At 39.3% G+C, this 22957-nt stretch overlaps 1 protein-coding gene across 11 annotated transcripts in view; it reads left to right on the top strand.

Annotated features, from left to right (window-relative positions):
* CCDC30 (coiled-coil domain containing 30) overlaps window positions 1-22957 on the top strand; it is a 173757-nt gene that overhangs the window by 127922 nt on the left and 22878 nt on the right. For all 11 annotated transcript variants that reach the window (XR_009565627.1, XM_060306890.1, XM_060306916.1 and 8 more), the window contains 2 exons: window positions 9742-9904; window positions 22214-22326. Coding sequence is in view for 10 of the 11 variants with exons in the window: in XM_060306890.1 (XP_060162873.1) it covers window positions 9742-9904; window positions 22214-22326 (276 nt within the window). In the remaining variant the exon portion in view is untranslated. The remainder of the gene's footprint in view (window positions 1-9741; window positions 9905-22213; window positions 22327-22957) is intronic.

Here is a 22957-nt window from a genome sequence, read left to right as displayed (position 1 = left end):
GAGAAGCTGAGGTAGTTTGCCACAAGGTAGGACAGCTGAACTAGAGACTCAAGTATGAGCTGGGCATCTTGAAGTAGCTAAGGTGTTCCTCAATAGGCAGCTCCCTTGCTTCCTAAGAAAATCCAAATTACCTCTGAGGGAAAGCAACCTCAATTTAGATATTAAAGGACTCCCATGTATTCAGTTTACTCAAATATGAGCTTACAAACAAAAATCACCAAATAACACAAGGAAACTGGTTACCATGAATGAAAGTCAGCAGAAACAAGAAACATCAGATTTATAACCCCCAAGAAGTTCACCAATTGGAATTAGGAAGACTAGATTGTAAAACAATTGTGTTAAGTTTATGAAGAAACAAAAGATGCAATCAAAGAATTGAACAGGAAAAAGGCTATTTAACTTTCCTGAAACCTGGTTTCTAATGTTTGAAGTAGGAATAGTGATACCAGTTCTACACATCTTTTGTGAATATTGGCTGAAAAGAAATACATAGAAGAGACCAGAGGACAGACAGCAGAAGCAAGAAGAACTACGGTCCTGCAGCCTGTGGAACAAAAAACACATTCACAGAAAGATAGACAAGATGAAAAGGCAGAAGGCTATGTACCAGATGAAGGAACAAGATGAAACCCCAGAAAAACGACTAAATGAAGTGGAGAAAGGCAACCTTCCAGAAAAAGAATTCAGAATGATAGTGAAGATGATCCAGGACCTCAGAAAAAGAATGGAGGCAAAGATCAAGAAGACGCAAGAAATGTGTAACAGAGACCTAGAAGAATTAAAGAACAAACACTTAGAAGAATTAAAAAACAAACAAACAGATGAACAATACAATAACTGAAATGAAAAATACACTAGAAGGAATCAATAGCAGAATAACTGAGGCAGAAGAATGGATAAGTGACCTGGAAGACAGAATGGTGGAATTCACTGCTGCAGAACAGAATAAAGAAAAAAGAATGCAAAGAAATGAAGAGAGCCTAAGAGACCTCTGGGACAACATTAAACACAACAACATTCACAGTGTAAGGGTTCCAGAAGGAGAAGAGAGAGAGAAAGGACCCGAGAAAATATTTGAAGAGATTATAGTCGAAAAGTTTCCTAACATGGGAAAAGAAATAGCCACCCAAGTCCAGGAAGTGCAGAGAGTCCCAGTCAGGATAAACCCAAGGAGAAACATGACAAGACACATAGTAATCAAATTGACAAAAATTAAAGACAAAGAAAAATTATTGGAAGCAACAAGGGAAAAACGACAAATAACATACAAGGGAACTCCCAAAAGGTTAACAGCTGATTTCTCAGCAGAAACTCTACAAGCCAGAAGGGAGTGGCACGATATATTTAAAGTGATGAAAGGGAAGAACCTACAACAAAGATTACTATACCTGACAAGGATCTCATTCAGATTCGAGGGAGAAATCAAAAGCTTTACAAACAAGCAAGAGCTAAGAGAATTCAGCACCACCAAACCAGCTCTACAACAAATGCTAAAGGAACTTCCCTAAGTGGGAAACATAAGAGAAAAAAAAGACCTACCAAAAAAAAAAGCCCATAACAATTAAGAAAATGGTACTAGGAACATACATATCAATAATTACCTTAAACGTGAATGGATTAAATGCTCCAACCAAAAGACACAGGCTCGCTGAATGGGTACAAAAACAAGACCCTGCTGTCTACAAGAGATGCATTTCAGACCTAGGGACACATACAGACTGAAAGTGAGGGGTTGGAAAAAGATATTCCATGCAAATGGAAATCAAAAGAAAGCTGGAGTAGCTATACTCATATCATATAAAATAGACTTTAAAATAAAGAATGTTACAAGAGACAAGGGAGGACACTAGATAATGATCAAGGGATCAATCCAAGAAGAAGATATAGCAATTATAAATATATATGCACCCAACATAGGAGCACCTCAATACATAAGGAAACTGCTAACAGCTATAAAAGAGGAAATCGACAGTAAGAAAATAATAGTAGGGGACTTTAACACCTCACTTACACCAATGGACAGATCATCCAAACAGAAAATTAATAAGGAAACACAAGCATTAAATGGCATAATAGACCAAATAGATTTAATTGATATTTATAGGACATTTCACCCAGAAACAGCAGATTACACTTTCTTCTCAAGTGCACATGGAACATTCTCCAGGAGAGGTCACATCTTGGGTCACAAATGAAGCCTTGGTAAATTTAAGAAAATTGAAATCATATCAAGCATCTTTTCTGACCACAATGCTATGAGATTAGAAATCAGTTACAGGGGAAAATAAAAACATAAAATATACAAACACATGGAGGCTAAACAATAAACTGCTTAATAACCAAGAGGTCACTGAAGAAATCAAAGGGGAAATCAAAAAATACTTAGAGACAAATTATGATGAAAACACAATGATCCAAAACCTATGGGATGCAGCAAAAACAGTTCTAAGAGGGAAGTTTATAGCAATACAAGCCTACCTCAAGAAACAAGAAAAATCTCAAATAAACAGTCTAACCTTACACCTAAAGGAAATAGTGAAAGAAAAACAAACAAAACCCAAAGTTAGCAGAAGGAAAGAAGTCATAACGATCAGATCAGAAATAAATGAAAAAGAAAGGAAGGAAACAATAGCAAAGATCAATAAAACTAAAACTGGTTCTTTGAGAAGATAAACAAAATTGATAAACCTTTAGCCAGACTCATCAAGAAAGAAAGGGAGAAGACTCACATCCATAGAATTAGTAATGAAAAAGGAGAAGTAACAACTGACACTGCACAAATACACAGAATCATGAGAGATTACTACAAGCAACTATATGTGAATAAAATGGACAACCTGGAAGCAATGGACAAATTTTTAGAAAAGCACAACCTTCTGAGATGGAACCAGGCAGAAACAGAAAATATAAACAGACCAATCACAAGCATTGAAATTGAGACTGGGATTAAATATCTTCCAGCAAATGCACAGGATCAGACGGCTTCACAGGCTAATTCTATCAAGCATTTAGAGAAGAGCTAACACCTATCCTTCACCAATTCTTCCAAAATATAGCAGAGGGAGGAACACTCCCAAACTCATTCTATGAGGCCACCATCACCCAGATAACTAAACCAGACAAATATGTCACAAAGAAAGAAAACTACAGGCCAATATCACTGGTGAACATACATGCAAAAATCCTCAACAAAATCCTAGCAAAGAGAATCCAACAACACATTAAAAGTATCGTACACCATGATCAAGTGAGGTTTATCTCAGGAATGCAAGGATTCTTCAATATACGCAAATCAATAAATGTGATAAACCATATTAACAAACTGAAGGAGAAAAACCATATGATCATCTCAATAGATGCAGAAAAAGCTTTCGACAAAATTCAACACCGATTTATGATAAAAACCCTCCAGAAAGTAGGCATAAAGGGAACTTACCTCAACATAATAAAGGCCATATTTGACAAACCCACAGCCAACATCGTTCTCAATGGTGAAAAACTAAAGCCATTTCCACTAAGATCAGGAAGAAGACAAGGTTGCCCACTCTCACCTCTGTTATTCAACATAGTTTTGGAAATTTTAGCCATAGCAATCAGAGAAGAACAAGAAATAAAAGGAATCCAAATCGGAAAAGAAGTAAAGCTGTCACTGTTTGCAGATGAGATGATACTATACATAGAGAATCCTAAAGACACTACTAAAATTGACTAGAGCTAATCAATGAATTTGGTAAAGTAGCAGTATACAAAATTAATGCATAGAAATCTGTTGCATTCCTATACACTAACGATGAAAAATCTGAAAGAGAAATTAAGGAAACAATCCCATTTATCATTTCAACAAAAAGAATAAAATACCTAGGAATAAACCTACCTAAGGAGACAAAAGACCTGTATGCAAAAAACTATAAGACACTGATGAAAGAAATTAAAGATGATACAGGGCTTCCCTGGTGGTGCAGTGGTTGAGAGTCCGCCTGCCGATGCAGGGGATGCGGGTTTGTGCCACGGTCCGGGAAGATCCCACATGCTGTGGAGCGGCTGGGCCTGTGAGCCATGGCCGCTGAGCCTGCGCGTCCGGAGCCTGTGCTCTGCAACAGGAGAGGCCACAACAGTGAGAGGCCCGTGTGCTGCAAAAAAACAAAACAAAACAAAAAAGATGATACAAACAGATGGAGAGTTATACCATGTTCTTGGATTAGAAGAATCAACATTGTGAAAATGACTATACTACCCAAAGCAATCTACAGATTCAATGCAATCCCTATCAAACTATCAATGGCATTTATCCCAGAACTAGAACAGAAAATTTCACAATTTGTATGGAAACACAAAAGACCCCGAATAGCCAAAGCAATCTTAAGAAAGAAAAACAGAGCTGGAGGAAGCAGGCTCCCTGACTTCAGACTATACTGTAAAGCTACAGTAATCAACACAGTATGGTACTGGCACAAAAAGAGAAATATAGATCAATGGAACAGGATAGATATCCCAGAGAAAAACCCACACACCTATCATCAAGTAACCTATGACAAAGGAGGCAAGGATATACAATGGAGGAAAGACAGTCTCTTCAATAAGTGATGCTGGGAAAACTGGACAGCTACCTGTAAAAGAAGGAAATTAGAACACTCCCTAACACGATACACAGAAATAAACTCAAAATGGATTGGAGACTTAAATGTAAGACCAGACACTATAAAACTCTTAGAGGAAAACATAGGAAGAACAGTCTTTGACATAAATCACAGCAAGATCTGTTTTGATCTACCTCCTAAAGAAAGGGAAATAAAAACAAAAATAAACAAATGGGACCTAATGAAGCTTTAAAGCTTTTGCAAAGCAAAAGAAACTACAAACAAGATGAAAAGACAACCCTCAGAATGGGAGAAAATATTTGCAAACTAATCAACGGAGAAAGGATTAATCTCCAAAATATATAAACAGCTCATGCAGCTCAATAATAAAAAAACAAACACTATGTATAACTGATTTACTTTGTTATAAAGCAGAAACTAACACACCATTGTAAAGCAATTGTACCCCAATAAAGATGTTAAAAACAAACAAACAAACAACACAGTAAAAAAATGGGCAGAAGACCTAAATAGACATTTCTCCAAAAAAGACATACAGATGACCAAGAAGCACATGAAAAGCTGCTCAACATCACTAATTATTAGAGAAATGCAAATCAAAACTACAGTGAGGTATCACCTCACACCAGTTAGAATGGGCATCATCAGAAAATCTACAGACAACAGATGCTGGAGGGGGTGCAGAGAAAAGAGAACCCTCTTGCACGGTTGGTGGGATTGTAAATTGATACAGCCACTATGGAGAACAGTGTGGTGGTTCCTTAAGAAACTAAAAATAGAATTACCATATGACCCAGCAATCCCACTACTGGGCATATACCCAGAGAAAAACATAATTCAAAAAGACACATTCACCCCAGTGTTCATTGCAGCACTATTTACAATAGCCAGGTCAGGGATGCACCCTAAATACCCATCGACAGACGAATGGATAAAGATGTGGTACATATATACAATGCAATATTACTCAGCCATAAGAAGGAACGAAATTGGGTCATTTGTAGAGACGTGTTTGGAACTAGAGACTGTCATACAGAATGAAGTAAGTCAGAAAGAGAAAAACAAATACCATATATTAACACATATATGTGGAACCTAGAAAAATGGTACAGATGGACCGGTTTGCAGGGCAGAAATAGAGAAACAGATGTAGAGAACAAACATATGGAGATCAAGGGGGGAAAGTGGTGGGAAATGGTGGTGTGATGAATTGGGAGATTGGGATTGACATATATACACTAATATGAATAAAATGGATAACTAATAAGAAAAGAAAAAGAAATATGTAGAAGAAATATATGAACTAAGTATAGGAAAATGAAATATGGAGGGAAGTTATTTTCCACAACAAAGGAGACTATCTAGTACACATTATTTTGTAACCTGAAGAAAGCAACCCCAATTTAGATATTTATGTTGTAACCTACTTTTTTCACTTAAAATAGTATAATCTGTTTACCTGCCATTAAATCTTCTTCTAGAACATTATTTTAATAACATGCCATAATTTATTTACTCAGTCCTTTATTGTTGGACATCTACGTTTTTCCCAGTTTCCCAGCTATAGGAAAGAATAACATAATATATACCTCCTAGACAAATTTTTATGCATATCCTTTATTTCCTTGGGATAAATTCCAGCAAGTATAATTATAATATAACTGCCTATCATAAAATTTCAAATATTGAAGAGCTATATAAAATAAAAAGCATACGTTCTTCAGAATTTTACCCTTCAGCAATAACCACTTTAAGTGGTTGCTATGTATTTCTCATATGTTTTTCTATGTTTATGCATATATTTTTTATTCTAGTTTTATTTTCTTTTAAGTTGAATCATTTTACTCTATTGCTATGGAATTTGCATTTTTAACCTAACAATATAACATGGACATCTTATTAGCCACTTAGTAGCTGCATCACCTTGGGCAAGTTTCTTATCCTCTGTGCCTGTCTAGGCCTACCTCATAGAACCAGTGTGTAGATTGGATGAGTTATAGCAGTTGGCTTGTATCAGTGTCTGGCACATACTAAGCACTTGTATCAGTCAGGGTTCAAAGAAAGAAGTAAAACCAATAGGAGTCATATATATTTATCAATAATAAGAGATTTGTTACAGAGAGCTGGTCTTATACAGTTGTGGGAACAGGTTACACAGTCTGTAAGCCTGTCATCTTTGTTTCTTATGCTGGAACTCAAAGTCCGCAGGGCAACCAGTCAGGAAGTGAAAATGGATATAAAGTGAGGGAGAGCTGGAACCCATGAGCACAAGCTGAACCGCAGAGGCTGGCCTGGAACCCAGGTCAGTTTCACTACCTCCAACCTTGATAAAGTAGGGAGAAGCTGGTCCCCCTCATCAAGGAGCTGCAAAGACCTGGCCCAGGAGATCGAGAAGATGAAAGAGGATGAGAGGGAAGGTGGAGCAGTTGCAGACCCAGCTATCACCTCACGCCACGGTGAGCAGCAGATAAGCATCAACAGTATGAGCTGCAGAAGCACCTGCTCTGACTTTCCAAGTGTAAAACTGCTTCACTTCCACCCTCCAAATCTTGAGCAAATAGATCTCTTGTAGCCCACTCTAACCAGAAACATACATGGAAGGAATTCCTACCCAAGTTGACACATTTTACAAAGCCGCTACTACCGAGGTGTTATTATTGTTGTTATTTCTATATTCGATGTTACTGTTGTCAAAATCATAATCTTCTTCTCTTCAGCGAAGTGGAATATTCATTTTGGCTAGGAAAAAAATGTTTGGGGATAAGGGAAGTGGCAAAAAAAAAAAAAAGAGGCTAGAAAGGTAAGGTAGGCTTGGTCATGCTGAGCCTAACTAGCCACCTTATGGAGTTTGGACTTGTTTATGGGTGAGATTGGTCTATAGTTTTCCTTTCTTGTGTCTTTATCTGGTTTTGCTCTTAGGGTATGCCGGCCTCATAGAATTAGTTAGGAAGTGTCCCCTCTTCTTCAATTTTTCTGGAAGAGATTGTAGAGAATTGGTATCATTTCTTCCTTAAATATTTGGTAGAATCTGGGCCTAGTACTTTATTTTTTGGAAGGCTATTAAGTATTGATTCAATTTCTGTAATAGATATAGGCCAGTTCAGATTATCTATTTCTCCTTGTGTAAATTTTAGTAGATTGCATCTTTCAAGGAATTGGTCCATTTTATCTGTTATCCGATTTGTGGGCAGAGTTGTTCATACTGTCCCTCTATTGTCCTTTTAATGTCCATAGGATCAGTAGTGATGATGATGATCCTGCTTTCATTTCTGATATTAGTGATTTGTGTCTTCTCTAGCCTGGCTAGAGGTTTATCAATTTTATTGAGTTTTTCAAAGAACCAGCTTTGGTTTTCTGGTTTTTCTCTACTGTTTTCCTGCTTTCAGTTTTATTGATTTCTCCTCTAATCTTTATTATTTCTTTTCTTCTGCTTTATTTAGGCTTATATTAGTCTTCTTTCTCTAGTTTCCTAAAGTAGAAACTTAGATTATTGATTTTCAATCTTTCTTCTTTTATAATATTTGCATTTAATGCTATAAGTTTCTCTCCAAGCACTGCTTTTGCCACATCCCACAAATTTTGTAAGTTGCGTTTTCATTTTCATGTAAACTACATGTACTTTAAAATAATTTTAAGATTTGTCTTTAACACACGTATTGTTTAGATAGAAGCATGTTTGTTTAATCTCCAAATATTTTGTGATTTTCCACCTTTCTGTTATGGATTTATAGTTTCATAATATTTTAAGCAGTTGTATAGCATTTTGTTACATAGATATATCACAATTATATCATAGATTATATCACAATTTATATAAAATGTTTTTTAGACTTTTTGCTGTTATAAAATAATTTTTTTAATATTTTATTTATTTATTTGGTTGCGCTGGGTCTTGGTTGCAGCAGGCGGGCTCCTTAGTTGCAGCTTGCCGGCTTCTTAGTTGTGGCATGCAAACTCTTAGTTGCAGCATGCATGTGGGATCTAGTTCCATGACCAGGGATCAACCCCGGACCCCCTGCATTGGGAGCATGGAGACTTAACCACTGTGCCACCAGGGAAGTCCCTAAAATAATTTTATAATTAATATCCTGACACATAAGACTTTGTAACTATAATGAAGTATGAGAAGTGTTATACTAAGGGAGGTTTAGGATGCTCAGATAACACATAGCAGGGAGACCTAATTTGGTCTAGGAAGCTCGAGAAAGCCTTCCTCAAAGAAAGCTATTTAAGCTGAGAGTCAAGTAGTTGTTATGGTAAAACTAAGTGGAAAATATCAGGCAAAGGAAGGCCTGGAAGAGGAGGATAGGGAAAAGGTTGGAGTTGCAAGGGAGGAATAAGTGTGGAGAATGACTTGTTTCAGGAAGTGAAAAAGTGCATTTTGCCTGGAACAAAATGTTTGAGGGTAGAGGAAGTGGCAAGAAAATGAGGCTAGAAAGGTAAGCTAGCTAATAAACCATATTAAAGGAATTCCCCCACTGCTGAGAGCCCGGCTGGGTTAGTCCTTGGTCGGGGAAATAAGATCCCAAAGTCCAAAAAAAGAATTTTTACTTTATCTTAAGAGTAAAGGAGAATGCTACAGCAGTGTTAACACGTGTGCATTAGTATCAATAGTGTTTGTAACTAACAACCCTATATTAAAGGAAGAAAATGATGGGATTCAACTCATAAAGCACTCAGAACAAGTACAAAGAATATAGAATCCCCGGGACTTCCCTGAGGGTCCAGTGGCTAAGACTCCTCGCTTCCACTGCAGGGGACATGGGTTTGATCCCTGGGCGCGGCCAAAAAAAAAAGAAAGAATAAAGAATTTGGAATTAGAGCCCTACCTCGAACTTTTCCTAGCCGTGTGACCTGGAGCAAGTTAATTAAACCTCTCTGTGCCACAGCTTCCTCTGGTAAATAAGGAAAATTATTCTTCATAGGGTGGTTTTCAGGAGTGAGAGAGAAAACTAAGAAAAGCTTCTGTCACAAAGGAGTTTCCTTTGATGTTGGTCCCTTTATCTTACGGACACCTACCTTACCTCAGTGAACCAAAAAAAAATCCCCTGTGCCCAGTACAACAATTTTAGGTCGAAGAGTTTCTTTTGCAGAGCTTTGCAATTCACAGTGTGGTTTAATGTACATTAATTGCCCTCAGGAAACTCCTAGATCAGAATATGAATGAGCTACAAATGCAAGTGAAAATCTTAAAGGATAAAGAGAATCAACTGGAAATGACCAGTTCTCAGCAACAATCCAGAATTCAGCAACAAGAGACCCAACTTAAACAACTGGAAAATGAAAAAAGAAAATCTGATGAGGTAAGAAAGCAAATAGGTATGCTTCTCAGTTTCCCTATTCCCTTAGACCTAATTGATAGCTAATAAGAGCTAATAATTATTGAATGCCTAGCACTTTACCCATTAAGTTTAGTCAGGATTCATTCAGGAAAGCAGAATCTACTCTAGGTATTGCAAGCAAGAAGGAATTTAACACGGGGAAGAACATACTTACAGAACTGTTGGAAGGGAGAGGTAGGGGTGAGTAGAAGGTTGCCAGCTTTCAATAAATCCAGAAGTTCAGGAATCACAGGGAAACCAACTCCTGCAGCACCGAAGTGGGAGATTTACAGGAACTCTCCCTGAAGCCCTTACAAAAGTCTCATCTGCTATCTTCCCTTTCATCTACCTGGTAGTGTTACCCAGATACTGGATTTGCCTCGTGGTAGGTATTGAGCCAAAAGATACAGCCAAGCCAAAGAACAGGAGAAGGAAGGATTTGTTACTTGCAGCAAGTAAGAACACCAGGGCTCTCTCCCAAAGCAGTGTCTCCTTGAACAGCAAAATTGGGGAAGTTTTAAGCTAAGGGTACGTGCATATTCATGAAGGAGCTTGAGCAGAGGAGAATTCAGCATAGAATTGGGGCAAAGGTCCATAGAGTCCAAGCTTTAGTTGATTGAAGTCATGAGGGTGAACATCATCATGCTGTCCTCCACCTAGGTGGGGGTCTTACTTCCTGTAGAACCCAAAGACGTGTATCAGATTGTTATGTATCCCTTGAGGAGGAACTAGGACTAGATTTATCACTGAACTATTATTTCTTGACTGCTTTTCCTTTGTTCTTACATTCCCTCACTTCCATTTAGATCATTAATTACTGAGACCTGTTCAAGGGCAAGCATCGTGGCCAGGCTTAGATCACAAAATGGATTAGGCCAAAAATGGCTTCTGTCAAGAAAGCCATGCCTGGTTCTTTCTCCAAGGACCCCCTACCATATCTGCTTCGAGTAGTGCTAGAGGAGAACAGTGGCTTTTCCTATGCTTTCCCCCATGCTTTCCAAACTGTGTGCAGCTGCCTTTCATTTGCAGAAACCAAACTGGAACTCTGCTGTCAAGGGAGTTTGGGAAAAGTTTTCAGACTTCCAACCTTGCAACACAGGGGACAGCTTAGAAAAATAGGGGCCCTGTAAGCAATGTCACAGTCCACTTTGTATAATCAGCTTCCAAACAAACCCTTTTACCCAATATTTAACCTTTTAAACAATAAAAAGAATAGTATGCTTGAAAAGCAAGAAGAACTACAATTCTCCAGCCTGTGGAAGGAAAACCACATTCACAGAAAGATAGACAAAATGAAAAGGCAGAGGACTTTATACCAGATGAAGGAACAAGATAAAACCCCATAAAAACAACTAAATGAAGTGGAGATAGGCAACCTTCCAGAAAAAGAATACAAAATAATGATACTGAAGATGATCCAAGACCTCAGAAAAAGAATGGAGGCAAAGATTGAGAAGATGCAAGAAATGTTTAACAAAGACCTAAAGAATTAAAAAACAAACACCTAGAAGAATTAAAAAAACAAACAAACAGAGATGAACAATACAATAACTGAAATGGAAAATACACTAGAAGGAATCAATAGCAGAATAACTGAGGCAGAAGAATGGATAAGTGACCAGGAAGACAGAATGGTGGAATTCACTGCTGCAGAACAGAATAAAGAAAAAAGAATGCAAATAAATGAAGACAGCCTGAGAGACCTCTGGGACAACATTAAATGAAACAACATTCACATTATAGGGGTCTCAGAAGGAGAAGAGAGGAGAAAGGACCTGAGAAAATATTTGAAGAGATTATAGTCGAAAACTTCCATAACATGGGAAAGGAAATAGCTACCCAAGTCCAGCAAACACAGAGAGTCCCAGGCAGGATAAACCCAAGGAGAAACACACTGAGACACATAGTAATCATATTGACAAAAATTAAAGACAAAGAAAAATTATTCGAAGCAACAAGGGGAAAATGACAAATAACATACAAGGGAACTCCCATAAGGTTAACAGCTGATTTCTCAGTGGAAACTCTACAAGCCAGAAGGGAGTGGCATGATATATTTAAAGTGATGAAAGGGAAGAACCTACAACCAAGATTACTATGCCCAACAAGGATCTCATTCAGATTCGAGGGAGAAATCAAAAGCTTTACAGACAAACAAAAGCTAAGAGAATTCAGCACCAACAAACCAGCTCTACAGCAAATGCTAAACGAACTTCTCTAAGTGGGAAACATAAGAGAAGAAAAGGACCTACAAAAAAAAAACCCATAGCAATTAAGAAAATTGTACTAGCAATATACATATAGATAATTACCTTAAACGTGAATGGATTAAATGCTCCAACCAAAAGACATAGGCTCGCTGAATGGATACAAAAACAAGACCCATATATATGCTGTCTCAAGAGACCCACTTCAGACCTCGGGACACATACAGACTGAAAGTGAGGGGATGGAAAAAGATATTCCATGCAAATGGAAATCAAAAGAAAGCTGGAGTAGCAATACTTATATCACATAAAGTAGACTTTAAAATAAGGAATGTTACAAGAGACAAGGGAGGACACTAGATAATGATCAAGGGATCAATCCAAGAAGAAGATATAACAACTATAAATATATATGCACCCAACATAGGAGCTCCTCAATACATAAGGCAACTGCTAACAGCTATAAAAGAGGACTGTAACACAATAATAGTGGGGGACTTTAACACCGCACTTACACCAATGGACAGATCACCCAGACCGAAAATTAATAAGGAAACACAAGCTTTAAATGGCGCAACAGACCAGATAGATTTAATTGATATTTATAGGACATTCTATCCAAAATCAGCAGATTACACTTTCTTCTCAAGGGCACACAGAACATTCTCCAGGATAGATCACATCTTGGGTCACAAATCAAGCCTCGGTAAATTTAAGAAAATCGAAATCATGTCAAGCATCTTTTCTGAGCACAACGCTATGAAATTAGAAATCAATTACAGGGAAAAAAAATAAAAAACACAAACACATGGAGGCTAAACAATACATTACTAAATAACCAAGAGATCACTGAAGAAATCAAAGAATACCTAGAGACAAATGACAACAAAAACACAATGATCCAAAACCTGCGGGATACAGCAAAAGCAGTTCTAAGAGGGAAGTTTTTAGCAATACAAGCCTACCTCAAGAAACAAGAAAAATCTCAAATAAACAATCTAACCATACACCTAAAGGAACTAGAGAAAGAAGAGCAAACAAAACCCAAAGTTAGTAGAAGGAAAGAAATCATAAAGATCAGAGCAGAAATAAATGAAATAGAAACAAAGAAAACAATAGCAAAGATCAATAAAACTAAAAGCTGATTCTTTGAGAAGATAAACAAAATTGATAAACCTTTACCCAGACTCATCAAGAAAAAGAGGGAGAGGACTCAAATCAATAAAATTAGAAATGAAAAAGGAGAAGTTACAACGGACACTGCAGAAATACAAAGCATCCTAAGAGACTACTACAAGCAACTATATGCCAATAAAATGGACAACGTTGAAGAAATGGACAAATTCTTTGAAATGTATAACCTTCCAAGTCTGAACCAGGAAGAAATAGAAAATATGAAAAAACCAATCACAAGTAATGAAATTGAAACTGTGATTAAAAATCTTCCAACAAACAAAAGTCCTGGACCAGATGGCTTCACAGGTGTATTCTATCAAACATTTAGAGAAGAGCTAACACCCATCCTTCTCAAACTCTTCCAAAAAATTGCAGAGGAAGGAACTCCCAAACTCATTCTATGAGGCCACCATCTCCCTGATACCAAAGCCAGACAAAGATACTACAAAAAAAGAAAATTATAGACCAATATCACTGATGACTATAGATGCAAAAATCGTCAACAAAATCCAACAACACATTAAAAGGATCATACACCATTATCAAGTGGGATTTACCCCAGGGATGCAAGGATTCTTCAATATATGCAAATCAATCAATGTGATACACCATATTAACAAATTGAAGAATAAAAACCATATGATCATCTCAATAGATGCAGAAAAAGCTTTTGACAAAATTCAACACCCATTTATGATAAAAACCCTCCAGAAAGTGGGCATAATGGGAACCTACCTCAACATAATAAAGGCCATATACGACAAACCCACAGCAAACATCATTCTCAATGGTGAAAACTGAAAGCATTTCCTCTAAGATCTGGAACAAGACCACGATGTCCACTCTCGCCACCATTATTCAACATAGTTTTGGAAGTCCTAGCCATGGCAATCAGAGAAGAAAAAGAAATAAAAGGAATACAAATTGGAAAAGAAGAAGTAAAACTGTCACTGTTTGCAGATGACATGATACTATACATAGAGAATCCTAAAGGTGCCACCCAAAAACTACTAGAGCTAATCGATGAATCTGGTAAAGTTGCAGGATACAAAATGAATGCACAGAAATCTCTTGCATTCCTAGACACTAACAACGAAAGACCAGAAAGAGAAATTAAGGAAACAATCCCATTCACCATTGCAACAAAAAGAATAAAGTACCTAGGAATAAACCTACCTAAGGAGGTAAAAGACCTGTACTCAGAAAACTATACGACAGGGCTTCCCTGGTGGCGCAGTGGTTGAGAGTCCGCCTGCCGATGCAGGGGACGCGGGTTCGTGCTCCGGTCCAGGAAGATTCCACATGCCGCGGAGCAGCTAGGCCCGTGAGCCATGGCCGCTGAGCCTGCGCATCCGGAGCCTGTGCTCCGCAACGGGAGAGGCCACAACAGTGAGAGGCCCACGTACCGCAAAAAAAAAAAAAAAAGAAAAAAACTATATGACACTGATGAAAGTAATCAAAGATGACACAAACAGATGGAGAGATATACCATGTTCTTGGATTGGAAGAATCCATATTGTGAAAATATTGGACTATACTACCCAAAGCAATCTACAGATTCAATGCAATCCCTGTCAAATTACCAGTGGCATTTTTTACAGAACTAGAGCAAAAAAATCTTAAAATTTGTATGGAGACACAAAAGACGCCAAAGCAGTCTTGAGGGAAAAAAGTGGAGCTGGAGCAATCAGACTCCCTAACTTCAGACTATACTACAAAGCTACAGTAATCAAGACAATATGGTACTGGCACAAAAACAGAAATATAGATCAATGGAACAGGATAGAAAGCCCAGAGATAAACCCACGCACCTATTGTCAACTAATCTATGACAAAGGAGGCAAGGATATACAATGGAGAAAAGACAGTCTCTTCAATAAGTGGTGCTGGGAAAACTGGACAGTTACATGTAAAAGAATGAAATTAGAACACTTCCTAACACCATACACAAAAATAAACTCAGAATGGATTGGAGACCTAAATGTAAGACCAGACACTATAAAACTCTTAGAGGAAAACACAGGAAGAACATTCTTCGACATAAATCACAGCAAGATCTTTTTTGATCTACCTCCTAGAGAAATGGAAATAAAAACAAAAATAAACAAATGAGACCTAATGAAACTTTAAAGCTTTTGCACAGCAAAGGAAACTGCAAACCAGATGAAAAGACAACCCTCAGAATGGGAGAAAATATTTGCAAACTAATCAACGGACAAAGGATTAATATCCAAAATATATAAACAGCTCATGCAACTCAATATTAAAAAAACAACCCAATCAAAAAAGGTCAGAAGACCTAAATAGACATTTCTCCAAAAAAGACATACAGATGGCCAAGAAGCACATGAAAAGCTGCTCAACATCACTAATTATTAGAGAAATGCAAATCAAAACTACAATGAGGTATCACCTCACACCAGTTAGAATGGGCATCATCAGAAAATCTATAGACAATAGATGCTGGAGAGGGTGTGGAGAAAAGGGAACCCTCTTGCACTGTTGGTGGGTATGTAAATTGATACAACCACTATGGAGAACAGTGTGGAGGTTCCTTAAGAAACTAAAAATAGAATTACCATATGACCCAGCAATCCCACTACTGGGCATATACCCAGAGAAAACCATATTCAAAAAGACACATGCACCCCAATGTTCATTGCAGCACTATTTACAATAGCTAGGTCATGGAAGCAACCTAAATGCCCATCAAGAGACGAATGGATAAAGGAGATGTGGTACATATATACAATGGAATATTACTCAGCCATAACAAGGAACGAAATTGGGTCATTTGTAGAGACGTGGATGGATCTAGGGACTGTCATACAGAATGAAGTAAGTCAGAAAGAGAAAAACAAATATCGTATATTAACGCATATATGTGGAACCTAGAAAAATGGTATAGATGGACCGGTTTGCAGGGCAGAAATAGAGACACAGATGTAGAGAACAAACATATGGACACCTAGGGTGGAAAGCAATGGTGGGGTGGGGGGGTTCGGTGGGGGGCTGGTGGTGGGATGAATTGGGAGATTGGGATTGACATATATACACTAATATATTTAAAATAGATAACTAATAAGAACCTGCTATATAAAAAATAATTTAAAATTTTTTTTTTAAAATGAAGAGTAGTATGCTTTCCTCTAATAGGATGCACTATCACTCATATAAATGAAGATGAAATCTCAGAACTTAGATTGGGACTTGAACCCAGCCAAAACCGACTTTGGGACTTGAGCCCACTGTCTTAATTGCGATCACACACCCGGTCTCAGGAATTAATGAAGCTGAGGTTCTTCTGTCTCATCTCAGAAAGAATTCAGTGGATAACAAAGTGATAGGTAAGAAGTGGATTTATTTAGAGAGAAACATATTCCATAGACAGAATGCAGTCCATCTCAAAAGGCCAGAGCGGCCCTGGGAGAAACTCACTCCACAGACAGAGTGTGGGCCATCTCAGAAGGTGAGAGGCCCCGAAATATGGCGTGGTTAATTTTTATAGGCTGGGTAATTTCACAGGCTAATGAGTGGGAGGATTATTCCAACTATTTTGGAGAAGGGACAGGGATTTGCAGGAATTGGGTGACTGCCCACTTTTGGGACTTTTATGGTTGGCCTCAGAACTGTCACAGCACCTGTGGGTGTGTTGTTTAGCTAGTTACAACGAGCATATAATGAGGCTCAAAGTCTACTGGAAGTCAAATCTTCTGCCATCTTTGACCTAATCGGTTCCAACCAGTTTTTGTTGTATCCTCAACAGCTATGTCATTCTTTTAAAGGTTGTGCCCTGCCTCCTGTTTCATTGATACACTTAACTTCTCAGAGTCCCAGCAGCATCTGTGGTCATTTGGGGGTAATGTTAATTGCTGCTTCTTCAGTCTCAATCCACATGGATATACTAACTTTAAAACTTAATTATAAGTTAACTACCAATAATACAATAACACATGTTTTGCCAATGAGGTATAGGTTTGAAAAGCCACTCCCATTCCAGCTCTTGGTTTCTTTCCCATATTCTGGCTCTGAGAGAAACAGCATCATATATCAATCAATGGTTAAAAGTTTAGACATCATCTTATCGGACATCACTGAACCTCAAAAGATGTTTTCACCTAGCCAGCATCATAACTACATCCTCCATAGGTCTTTCCACTGTTTTGCAGGTTTGTTTTTTTACTGGATAGTGGGATATACGGTGAGACCAATGACTCTCATATATATGAGCTTTTGTTTCACTTCTCTTAGTGTAAAATGATTTTCTTGGTCAGAAGCCATGTTGGGTGGTAGTATATCATGACAAGAAATAAAGAATTTGGTAAGTCCACAGATGGTGGTCCTGGCAAAAGCATTGTGGAAAGAGAAAGCAAATCCGTATCTAAAATGAGTGTTTCCTTACTATGTATAAAATAGATAACTAATGAGAACCTACTCCATAGCACAGGAAACTCTACTCAGTGCTCTGTGGTGACCTAAATGGGAAGGAAATCTAAAAATGAGTGGATATATATGTACGTATGACTGAATCACTTTGCTGTACAGCAAGAAACTAACAACATTGTAAATCAACTCTACTCCAATAAAGATTAATGAAAAGAACAAAAATAAAATGAGTGTCTCTTTCACTGAGGACAAATTGTTGTTCTCTGCATGGTGGAAGGGGTCCAGAGTAATAAACCTACTACCAGGTGGCTGCCTGGCCCCCCAACTGCCATAACAGTTGCTCAACATTGATCTGTGCTTTTAGCAAGTTGGGTGGATTAGCCTTGGTGACTCCTTATAAAATATATTCCTGCCCCCATGCACTTTGCACGTGAGCCCACTGAATGAGCAAATAGATAGAAAAAGAGGCTAAGTGACATCCAGAATGTACTATTTTTTCCACCTGATTATTGAGAGCCACCTCTTCTGTGGAAGCCCTCTGCTGAGCAGAAACACATGTAACACATATATGTTCACACTCTAGGCCTGTGCTGTCTAATATTGTGTCAACTAGCCACATGTGGCTAAGTTAATTAAAATTACATAAAATTAAAAATTCAGTTCCTCAGACACACTAGGCACGTTTCATGTGCTCAGTAGCCACGGGTGGCAAGTGACCACCATGTTGGAGAGTGCAGACATAGAACATTCCCACCGATTGGACAGCATTTCTAGTCCAGGCCTCTTTTTCATCAGTCCTCCAATATTATTCTTTCCAAATCCCTGATCATCTGGCCAAACTATTAGAAACTTTCTATAAATTAGCATAGGTCCATGCCTCTGGACATCTCCCTTTCCAGGCAAAGTGAACACAAGCTTTGCCCACTGAGATTTCCCTTCCCCCTGGTCTTAAGGGCTACCCCTCAGTTGGGGCTGTATGCCACAGCAGCCCTACTTTTTTTGTTTTAAACATCTTTAGTGGAGTATAATTGCTTTACAATGTTGTGTTCGTTTCTGCTGTATAACAAAGTGAATCAGCTATACATATACATATATCCCCATATCCCCTCCCTTTTGCGTCTCCCTCCCATCCTCCCTATCCCACCCCTCTAGATGGTCACAAAGCACTCAGCTGATCTCCCTGTGCTATGCAGTTGCTTCCCCACTGCATATCTATTTACGTTTGGTAGTGTATATATGTCAATGCTACTCTCACTTCGTCCCAGCTTAGTGGTTGCTGCATATTGTACAGAATCATATGTACATCAGGCCCGAATTTATTCTTCCTTGGCTAACTGGTCGTAGGGAACTCCCCATTAGGCCATAGGTTTGGGTTAAGAGAGGTGGTGATGCAATAGAAGTAAGTACCACTTGCTAATGTAGCTTGGAACCTTAAGGACCTGCTGGGGCTCAGTATTTTACATAGCAATTCTGTTTGAGGATGGAGTACTACTGCACATGCCCAGCTCAATGCTCAGTGAATAATAGAACACCTCATTTCAGGAAGGACAGCTCAGGTTACTCGATACTTGATTTCTCATGGCCAACCATTCAGTCTCCACCAGGGCCAGTCACAAGCAAGGACCTTTCTCAAAAGGCAAAGAGATATTATAGGAGGAGAGATGACTTTCCTCCCAAATCATAACATTAAACTACAGTTTTCCAGAGGCTCTGTATTGCTTCCTCAGCTGCCATGGAAACTTGGAGCAACTTTGGGTCTGCTGGGTCATAAAGCCCAAGTGGCAAAGCAGTTTGCACCGCAGCCTGTCACAGCACAGATCTTTGTCTTGCTTTGGGCACCACTAAAACCATACAGCCTTGAAGGTTGCTTGATAAATGGGTTGAAGGCAAAGGCGGTATAAGTTGATTCTAGACTCTGAAACGGCATTCCAAGCACTTGGCCTTTTCTACCATCAATAGCCCTCATGCCTCAGGTCAGAAAGCCAACAAAGAGAACCTTCTATTCCAGATTGTCTAGTTTGACTATACATTCAAGAATTGAGGAGAGGGCTTCCCTGGTGGTGCAGTGGTTGAGAGTCCGCCTGCCGATGCAGGGGACACGGGTTCGTGCCCCGGTCTGGGAGGATCCCACATGCCACGGAGCGGCTGGGCCTGTGAGCCATGGCCGCTGAGCCTGTGCGTCCGGAGCCTGTGCTCCGCAACGGGAGAGGCCACAGTGGTGAGAGGCCTGCGTACCGCAAAAAAAGAAAAAAAAGAATTGGGAAGAAATCACTGAGGAGATTCACAAACCCACTAGGCCCATCATGAAACCTACACTGAGCCAATGAATCACTGCAGACATACTCTAAGACACTCTGTGTGTTCAAACTCCATTTTCCACCTTACTTCCTTAAGCCCTCACTCTGAATTGTGAACCTCAGTCTCATTTTGGGTTCCAAGGTATTAGTGTTGACTGAGAACCACTGTACTGTATGTAATTCTCCCAAAGTCTAGATAGTTCCCTTTCTCCAATGCCCAGTCACCTGGGTAAAAGGCCACAGTCCTCTTTGGGGAAGGCTTTGGAGAAGATCACATGCTTGTGGCAGCGTCACACACAAGGTTCTTCCTGAAGACAACCTAGCAAAAGGACCCTGGGTCTGAACTGACTCAGGTCTGGGGATTGAGTAAGAGGCCATTACTCTCCACTGTTGTCATTCAAATTGGGCCTCTGTTCACCAGACCCAGGTGCATTTATATATTGATTCATTTATTTAAAAATACAACGCAATTAAAACTTTAATAGGCTGTTCATCTATTTTAGTCCTGTAATCACTGTGAGCAATTAACTACAACCAAAGATCGCTACGAGTCAAACCATTTGGTTAAATCTCTGGCCCCATTATCTAATAAGAGTAATAATGCCCACCTTGTATCAGGGGTTAAACATTGCCACTTGATCTCTGACACGCTGCAGTACCATCATCCCCACTAAAATCAGGGCTTCAGTGTTGGCATCTCCCACCATCATCCTCAGTAGGAGAGCATTTTCAGCATTTCAAGGAATCTGGACCTCCCCTCACCAGTGTATTTGGCAAAGCCTGGGGGAAAGGAGTGTCTTCTGAGTGACGTGCGGGTCATAGTGATGAGGTGGTGAGAAGGTCGCCCATGACAAATCTACTCCAAACTTCCAATCTACTTAAGACTTTGGCTTCTTTCCTCTCTTATACCAAAGAAGCTTGGCATCTTAATGTCATTTAACACAGGTCACTGTTGGGTCCAAGTTTCAGTCCACCAACCAAGCAAACTATTAAAGTCACGTTAGACGTTAAAATCAACACATTAAATCCTGAATCTCTGGTAAGCGCATCCATGTCAATAAATTCAGCCTATTCAACATTATATTCCTTTCTCCCTAGTGTAATGCCTTACGAATACAGTCCTACCCGTATTCCTCAGGTTTCTGCCAATTTAATTTGGCAGAATCTTTCCATTCTTTCAATATGGCAGTCCTCCTAGGTGAGTCCCTATACTCAACCCCCTCTCCCCAGGACGGGCTGGGATCTGACTCTAGTTGTAGGATTGGAGGCAAAGAGAAGCGGTAGTGGTATAGGGTGGGTGTTAAGAATAATAGGTATCCCTGCACAGGTAGCTGCCTCAGGTGGAGTCAGTAGAGTCCTCGATGCAAGGGTGTTTAATCTGAGACAGCAGGACTGTTTATGCTGCTAAGAGGGGCTCAGTAGGATTTCTAGGTCCAGGGTGCTCAAAGTTATTGGAATCCTGTCAGATGTTCTCGTTCCCAATTCTCAGATTTGCATGTATTTCCAAATAAAGCACTATTTTTCACATAAGAGATGTGGCAAGTCTACGAAATCAACTTATGCTGCAATTCTGCCACCTCCTTGATGAAATTTGGGTTTGGGATATATTGACCTGCTGCCTACATGAAGGATGTGCTCTGGGTCTCTGAGTATGCCTTGTTCCAATAATTAAACCCCAAGCTGGACATTTTCTCCTCTTCGGCTCATTAACGTGGTCAGGTGTGGCTCGCCACCCCGCACTCCTTGGAGTTCTCAGTGCCTCTGTAACTTTGTAGCAGTCCTGTGGTCTGCCAGAGCACTTCACCACAGGCGACTACATTATCATTTAATCAATTTTGGTCATAGATTGCTAGTATTAGTGACAAGATTAAACTGCCTTCAAATCCGACCAGCTCAGACACTAAGTCCAGACTCCCTGGAGCCCCTTCTAGAACCAAATACTTTATTAGTCAGGGCTAGGTCAGGAAAACAGCTTTCACTCTACTTCAAGCTGGAAGACTCTCTATATGTGGAATTAAATTCTCACAAATCTACTGGAAAGGTTGGGGGAACAAAAGTCAAGGAAAAGACCTATTGGCTTTCAGGAATTCTGGAAGTGCAAAATCACAGGAAGCTACGCTGGTTTCCATATGCCTTTTTCAGCAGAAAGGCGTTGCCAGTTTCCATTTCGTCAACATCAAACCTGTATTCAGCAGAGTATTCCCATACTTTTAAATGTTTTTCAGCATCTGAAGAGCAACCAGGAATTGTCAGAGAAGCTGTCTGGGTTGCAGCAGGAGAAAGAAGCTCTACGTGAAGAGTATGGGCAATTTTTGAAGCGGCTTGATGTCCATGTGAGGTAAACAAAAACAAGTTCCCTTTAGAAGACTGAGCTACTTCTTAGGGAGCCAGAGCAGGGGATGCTCACAGAAGTGACCTTTCAAGAACGCCAACACCGATTTCCTTCATTCCCAAAAGTTCTATCTATAGGGCTTTTCCTAGGGAGACATGGGGCCTCATTCCTTCCCAAGAGAGGGAGGGGGAAGGGAATTACTATTTATTGAGCTCTAGTGGTATCTAACATCTTGCTCTTCCCCAAATATACCCCCTCACTTGCCTTCAGCCTTTTTCCCTTGCGTACTTTCCTCAGTCTGGACCACGCTCTCCCTATTTCAACTCTTCATTCTCAACCTAGGAGTCACCTCCTCAAGAAGCCTTTCTTGACACCTCCGGCCTGGGTTGAGTGAGGTGTCACTCTTCGTGTTCCTGTAGCCCTTTGTACATGGCTCTCTGTAATTATTTAAGAACTTGCCATGTTGTTTTGAAATAACGTGACTCACACCTGTCTTCCTCACCAGACTGTAGGTTTTAAAGGACATGGGCCATGGTCTTACTCATCCTTTTATCCACAGTCCCTGGTATATAACAGGTGCTCAATAAAAATTTATGTTCCCAAACTACCTGCTTTTTCTTCCATTCCCTGGTCATCA

The sequence above is a fragment of the Globicephala melas genome, chromosome 1 (assembly GCF_963455315.2).
Source record: "Globicephala melas chromosome 1, mGloMel1.2, whole genome shotgun sequence".
In the NCBI taxonomy this organism is placed as follows: Eukaryota; Metazoa; Chordata; class Mammalia; order Artiodactyla; family Delphinidae; genus Globicephala; species Globicephala melas.
Note: the sequence above shows the minus strand (reverse complement) of the source record. Positions and strands in the feature narration are given on the sequence as shown.